Source organism: Varanus komodoensis, unplaced genomic scaffold (genome assembly GCF_004798865.1).
Source record: "Varanus komodoensis strain SLA01 unplaced genomic scaffold, ASM479886v1 scaffold40, whole genome shotgun sequence".
Classification (NCBI taxonomy): Eukaryota; Metazoa; Chordata; class Lepidosauria; order Squamata; family Varanidae; genus Varanus; species Varanus komodoensis.
In genome coordinates this window covers 9,074,774-9,081,927 of record NW_025335942.1, presented here as the reverse complement: position 1 = coordinate 9,081,927, position 7,154 = coordinate 9,074,774, and the positions used below count along the sequence as shown (strand labels likewise).

The window sequence follows — 7,154 nt, the reverse complement described above, 5'->3', positions numbered from 1 at the left end:
CGGCGGCGGCGGCTGCGCGCAAGGCTCCCCGGAGGTGGCCGCGCCGCCCCGCCCCCCACGCCCCGCCCACCCGCCCGGGCGGACGCACCGTAGTGGAAGTTGCCCACATCGGGGTCATAAAAATACGCCACCGTCTTCGCCATGCCGCCTCACGCTGCCTCGAGCTGGGCCGGCTCTCGCGAGACTCCCGGCAGGGGCGGCGCGCCCGGGAGCCGCGTCCTCGCCCCGCCCCTCGCCCGCCCCGCCCCGCCCCTCGCGGGCTCGGCGAAGCTGCGCCTGGCCGCTGGCTCGTGGCGAGGCTTCCGCTGCCGCTCCGGGAGCTCGGTGCCCACGCGCGGCTTTACTTGACGAATGAGCGAGTGAATAGGCGAGCCTGGGCGAGCCGGGCTGGAGCACCCGAGCCCGGCAGGGCCTTCTCCTGCGACGTTTGCCCGACGCTGTGGGGCGCGGAACCCCGCTCGAAATGCGCCCCGGTGCACGACGCGCTGGGTCTTGAGCCGCGCAGGGGCTCAGCCCTTGTTCGTCTCCCCCGAACCGCTTTCCGGTCTGGCTGGATCCTGACCCCGCGGCTGGTTTGCCCTTGGCCGGTGGCGCCAGGAGGACAGCGATCGCGCCGTGCCCTCGCTGGCTGAGCGGCTGCGGATGCGCGGCCGGCGGGTGCCCGCCCTTCCGCCATGTGCGCGCCAGCGGTGCGCCCCTCGTCCAGGCCTCCTCGGCACGAGCGGCCCCAGGGCAAGCGCCCGCCCGGGAAGCGGCTTATCCCCCCAGGCCAGCCACCGGCGAGAGCCCCTGCCGGCTGCTGGCAAGGGCCCTGGCTGCTGCCTCCAGAAGGGACGGTGCCCCTGACGAGGCAGCGGCTCGGCTGCCTGCGCGAAGACTCTGCCTGCCTGGCCACTGTCGCCCGTGGGGGCCTTGGGGGGGACCTTTCTCTCGGTTCCCCCGACTGCAGTGGGGCGCTTGGTGGGGACACAGAACCTTTCCGCAAGATTCGGTGTGGGCTAGCACGGACGAGTGCGGGACAGGGACCGGCAATCTCCACTCGAGTCCCCGTTCAGCCATGGAGCCAGCTGGGTGACTCCAGGCACAGACTCAGCCCAGCCTTCCTCGCAGGGTTGTTGTGGCGATAAGATTGAGGCCAGGAGGGGGAGAATGCAGCAAGCCACCCTGGGGTCTTGGAGGAAGGCAGGCAGGCTGTGGATATAATAAATACATCATGAACAAAACACCACAGCGAGTTCGCTCCCATGCTGCTGTCCTTCTCTTCAAGCAGCCTTTTTTGGCTTGTAAAATAGTCTGCTGGACCGGGTGCTGATTTATGTAGAATCATTTGGTGTGCTTTTCTCGGCACTTCCAACCCATTTGCTTCACTGTTGCTTTCACCCCCGTGGACAATGCTTTGATGATTCTTAGCTGCCCTGTGTGCCGCTTTCGAGGTGGCAGGGGGGCAGAAATCACATCGCTCAATAAGCGGCTGACCGTATAATCTCAGGAAGGAGCACCCAGCGTGCTGCATGGCCCGGCTTCAGCTCTCCTCAGTGGACTCCCCCGCGAACAAAACACCAGTGCCGTGTACCTCCGGGACTACGGGAGCCTTCGAGAAGAAAACCGGGCAATTTCCCCAGTCAAATTCAAGTACCACAGTCCCCGGTTGGCCTCAGTGCCTCCCCCCCCCACCCCACTGAGTCCTTCAGGTTCACTGACCCTTTCCCGTTGCATCGACCCAGCGCCCTGTTGACTCCAGTCACCCTTATCCACACCCTCCGCCCAGCATCTCGCTTCTTGCCTTAGGCCCCTGATTTGCCTGCACATTCTTTGGATACAGATAAAACTGCTCATTTTGTAAATGGCTGGAGGTAGGGAGGCCACCTCTGCCATTTTATTTATGTCATTCACAGCGTTTGTATACCATTGTTTAGCGAAAGGCTCTCAGAATGGCGTTTCCTCAAACGGAGGCGATACGGCCCGGCAGCCCAGTCCTGGGAGGGGGCACCGTATGTGCACGCTGGCCCCAGTTTGTTCGCCGTAGCCAGAGCCACCAGGACTGGTGCTTCAGAAAGGAGGCGGTCCTAGAAAGAGGACGGGTGCTGTGCCCTTGCAGAGCCTAAAGACCATGCGGGGCCCCGAGCCTCTGGCATCCGTGGGGAGGTCCCGCAGGCCCCTCAGCGGTGGTGGCCCTGAGGACACTCCCTCCCCCCACGGGTCAGCGGGGAGGCCAGCGACTGCCATGTCCAAAAGCGCTCCATCCGGCGAAGGCACCGCCTGCCACTCCGGCAAGCCTGTGTCTCAAGAGCCCCTGCAGCCGGCCCATTCGGGGGGGGGGGGGCATCCAAGGCAGGCATCCTCATGCGCAGACATCTTCCACTGCCCTCGGAGGGGCCGCAGCAGAGTCCTGACGGGCTCTGGAAGATGGGGCTCGGCGGCGTTCGTTCACTTGCTTTCTTCTTCCAAGGAACCCAGCAGGCTCACGTGTGCCTCCAGCGCTCACTTCCCCCTCCCCGTAGCGCGCATTGGCAGAGCAGGGAGCAGAACCTGCATCTCTGCGTCTCACCATTGCACCACGCTGCTCTCCGCTTGCTGGGATCACAGTTTCCAGCACCCTGGAACATTTGCTCCCTTGGCCTGACCTCCCTCACGCTGCCAGTTTGAGTCTCCTGAGATGGCCCTGCTTTTGGATGCCCTTCTGTTGGGCTGACGAGGTGGGTGATGCTGGCCTGCCGGTTGCTTTCTCTTTCTCTTGCTCAGAACTGCCTTCCCAGCTCGCTGAGAAGCCGCGTTTGCCCATGCCGGGCAGAGCCCAAACGCAGCCACAGCACGGCGCGGTCACGGGCTCCTTCCCCACCTCCTCTGTGAGCAGCCGGACAGAGAGGCGAGCATGGCCGGCCCTACGAGGAACAACAAAGCGGAGGGCGAGTGCAGGCGCAGGCAGAACTGCCGCGCTTTCCGCTCCGTCTCAGCAGCAGAAGTGAAAGCAGGAGTGCGGCTCGCGGCTCCTCCAACCAGACCCTCGACCCTGCCTGCAGCTCGGAGCGTGTGCCTCTGTTATGGGTCTCAGGGCCTCTCTGGGGCTGCTGCGTGAGCCCCTCCTCAGCTCGCTCTGCCTGCTTGAGCTCAAATGCCAACACCCTTTTCAAAGCGGAATTCAGATGAGCGACACCTCTGATTGCTCTGTGGCCAGCCGCCTTCCCTGGGGCTCAGGCCTCATGTGGCAGGAGGTGCAGATCAGATCAGCAAGGTGCAGGGAGGAGATAAGGGCACCTCCTGAAGCGAACGGCGGCATGGACTAGCTCTGGGTGCGAGCGATCACTCCATCCTTTGCTTTGGGATCAGGGGACTGGGGACATGCAGCAGGTCGAGCACTAGAAGCTGGGACTTCAAGAGGGCCAACTTTGGCCAACTGAAGGCCAGACTGGGGAAAGTCTCCTGGGATAGGATACCGGAAGGCAAGAGAGTTGAGGAGGGGTGGATGGCACTCAAAAGGGAGGTTTTGGAGGTGCAAGCCTTGACGATACCTCTAGTTATTAAGGCGGGGAGGCGAAGGAGACCGCCAACAAGGATGCGAAAGGAGGTGGTTAGAGGGATTAGATGCAAGAGGAACCTGCATAGGAAATAGGTACTGGGGCAAATAGACAAAAGGGTATACCGGGAGGAGGAGGCCCGTTGCAGAAGGATTCTTCGCAAGGCTAAGGCTGATTACGAGCTGAGACTTGGCAAGAATATCAAGAGCAAAAAAAAAAGGGCTTCTTTCAGCATGTAAACAGGAAGAGGAAGGGGAGACAAGTGGTGGGACCACTAAATAAGGAGGAAGGAGATCCAGGGACTGATATGAGGGAACAGGACAGATGCTAAATGACTATTTTGCCTCTGTGTTCTCCCTAAAGCAGGATGGGGGATATCTGCATAGGAGATTAGATGAGGCTGGGGACTTAGGGGCACAGATTAGAGTCACCCCCCCCTTGAAGTCAAGGGGCTCCTCAGGGCATTGGACATTACAAAGGTGCCAGGCCCTGACGGGTTACACCCGAGAGTACTTAGGGAGTTGGCGGGGGTTCTCTCACGCCCGCTGGCCTCCATTTTTGAGGCCTCGTGGAGAACGGGTGAAGTTCCAGAGGACTGGAGGGTGGCGTCAGTGGTCCCAATTTTCAAAGAGGGTAGTAGAAGGGACATGGGGAATTATAGACCGGTTAGCCTTATGTCCATTGTAGGAAAAACAATGGAAAGGCTCATAATAGAGAGAGATCTAGTGATGCTAGATAGGGAAGGGAGGCTGGCAGCCACACAACACGGCTTCCGCAAAAACAGGTCCTGCCAGACAAACCTTGTGGAAACCTATGACAAGGTTTCGAGGTGGAGGAGATGCAGTGGATGCAGAGGGGATGGAGGGGATGCAGTGGATGTGGTTTACCTGGATTTCAGCAAGGCCTTTGACAAAGTGCCCCATGATATCCTGGCGGAGAAACTGAGGAGTTTTGGGATACCCCAAAGCACTGTCCGGTGGATTAGGGCATGGTTGACTGACCAAAAGCAGTGGGTAACCATTAGTGGGAAATCATCGGGATGGCAGCCAGTGACAAGCGGGGTCCCCCAGGGCTCTGTCCTGGGGCCGATCCTGTTTAATCTTTTCATTAACGACATGGAAGAAGGGGTGAACAGTCTGGTGATCAAATTCGCAGACGACACTAAAACTGGAGCAGTGGCCACAACTGAGGAGCAGGTACTCCAGATCCAAAAGGATCTGGACAGACTATGGAAGTGGGCAGGAGACAACAGGATGGCGTCCAATGTGGATAAGTGCAAGGTCTTGCACTTGGGGCATAGGAATGGGTGTCATAAGTACAGGTTAGGTGATAAGTGGCTGGAGAGCAGCACTTGTGAAAGGGACCTCGGGGTGCTGGTTGACTGCAGGCTGAACATGAGCCAGCAGTGCGATGCGGTGGTCAGAAGGGCGAATGCCACCCTTGGTTGCATAGCCAGAAGTGTGGCTTCTAGATCGAGAGAGGTGTTACTACCACTCTACACGACTCTGGTGGTCCCGCAACTAGAGTATTGTGCTCAGTTTTGGGCCCCTCATTACAGAAAGGATATAGCCAGGTTGGAGTCAGTGCAGCGAAGGGCCACAAGGTTGGTGGCAGGGTTGCAGGGGATGCGTATGAGGCGAGACTGAGGGAACTGGGTCTCTTCAGCCTGGAGAAGAGGAGACTCAGAGGGGATCAGTTGGTGACATGCAGGTATGTGAGGGGGTGTCACATGGAGATGGGTAGAGACCTGTTCTCCCCTGCAGAGGAAGGCAGGACGCGCTCCAACGGGGCAAAGCTCAGGGAACCGAGGTTCCATTTGGATGCCAGGAAGCACCTCCTGACAGTCAGGACCCCAAGGGTGTGGAATGGGCTTCCACGGGAGGTGGCTGAGGCCCCATCGGTGCGGGTGTTCAAGGACAGGCTGGACACGCACATGGTGGGCATGTAGTGAGCGGAGCCGGCTGGTGCCGGAGGTCAGACTAGATGGCCTGGGAGGCCCCTTCTGACTGCTCTGTTTTCTATGTTTCTATGTTGTCTATGTTTCTGAGCGCAGCAGCGTTCCCCTTAGACGTGGCTTGTGTGTGTCGGCTGCAAGCCGGCCTCAGAGAGGTGCGGCGTCCAGATGTGCCACAGGGAGCCATTTTGCTGCACCGGGGAAAAGTCTAGAGGCCGCACTGGGGTAGGAGCCAGAACAAAAACATCAGGGAGTGATGCACAGATGTTGAGTGTCCCGGAATTCAAGCTGGGTGTTGTGTTTTAAAAGCATGGAAGGGACGTGGAAGGAAAGACAGACCTGGGAAGGGTGGGAAAACGCCTGCACTCAGCTGCAGGTGGAACATGCAGCCTGAGCTCATGGCAAGAGGGAGCTGGGGGCCGCTCGGCCGAGGCCTGAGGTGCCAAGGAATTGCATGAGGCCAACCTGGTTGTCGCCCGAGGCTATTCCACTCCAGGCAGTTAGAAGGCAGTTGCTCCAGAGGCTGTGGCTGACACTTCTTGGCCCGTTCCCATCTGAGAGTTGCCCATACGGTGTGCAAAACTAGCTGGCCCCCCCGTGGCGCACCGCGGAGCGTGAACCAGAGTCAGCAATCTTCGGCCGCCGAGCGGCCCTGCGTTGGCACCGTGGGCTTCCTGGCTAGGACCCTGCGCGCACCCTGGCTCAGAGGGCAGCCAGCACATTCGGTGGGGCGCTCTCCTGCGTCACGCGGCTCGGGAGGCCTGTGTGGCACAATGCAGCTGGGCAGTCAGTGCTGGCCAATGAGTGAAGGTGGAGCGGGACTTGAGATTCAGGGGGGTCCAGAGTGGAACGGGCTCCTTCCACGTGGGCGGTGCCTGTGAGGGCACCCGAGAGCAGTTGCTCGCTTGGAGGGCCTGGGGTGGTGGATGGGTGCCGTTCGCGGCTCCCACCAGGAGCAAGGGGCAGCGGTGGGAAGGAAGCAGCGGGCCCCTCCCGGCCCAGTGCTCTTCAGCGGGTGTCTTCATGACCCAGGCGAAGAAGTGCGTGGGGGGGGGGGGAGCAGGTGCCCTAGAAGCAAGGGGGTGACACAGGGCCTGATCCCCAGGAGGGCGCAGGGCTCTCTGGCAAGCAGCGGCAGGCCGCACAGAAAGCGGGCGCATGGCGTGCCCGGCACGCAGAGACTCCCGCCCGTGCGACAAGGTGCGCCCTGACGGCCCCCCGCAGCCTCCCGCCCGGAGGCAGGGGACCGGCCGGCGCCGGGAGCGCCAGCCCGGAGCGGCGGCGGAGCGCGCGGGTGCTCGGCGCGCCCGCGCTGCGGCCGAGCCTGGGGGTGCAGGGAGGCGAGGCGAGCGAGGCGAGGCGCGCAGCGGCGTTGCCTGGAGACAGGTGAGCCGCCCGGCGGGATGGGCCCGGCCGAGGGGGCCGTGGGGGGCCGCGCCGACGCGCTGCAGAGCTGCGTCTCGGCGGCGGCGGCGGCGGCGGCCGTGCTTCGTGCTCGGGGCGCGCGGGGGGGCCGGCGGTGCGCGGCTCGATGCGGCATCTGGAGGCAGGCGGGCGGCAGCGGGCGGCAGGCAGGTGCGGCGCTCCGGCGGCAGCGCGGGGAGGAGGCGACGCGGGGCCGCCCGCCCGGCCCGGCAGCCCGGTGCCCTCCGCGGATTCCGGACCTGGCCCCGCAGTCCCGCCCG

The 7,154-nt window shown here is 62.2% G+C and overlaps 2 protein-coding genes across 3 annotated transcripts in view; one reads left to right on the top strand and one right to left on the bottom strand.

The window, feature by feature from the left end:
• The window catches only part of HDAC3 (histone deacetylase 3), an 11,656-nt gene extending 11,470 nt beyond the window's left edge, over positions 1-186 (bottom strand). For both annotated transcript variants that reach the window (XM_044442917.1, XM_044442918.1), the window contains exon 1: positions 89-186. In XM_044442917.1, coding sequence (XP_044298852.1) covers positions 89-143 — 55 coding nt within the window. In that variant the 5' untranslated portion in view covers positions 144-186. The remainder of the gene's footprint in view (positions 1-88) is intronic.
• Positions 187-944: 758 nt separating this feature from the next.
• RELL2 (RELT like 2) overlaps positions 945-7,154 on the top strand; it is a 14,956-nt gene continuing 8,746 nt past the window's right edge. The window contains exon 1 of the mRNA XM_044442959.1: positions 945-948. The gene's annotated coding sequence lies outside the window, so the exon portion shown is untranslated. The remainder of the gene's footprint in view (positions 949-7,154) is intronic.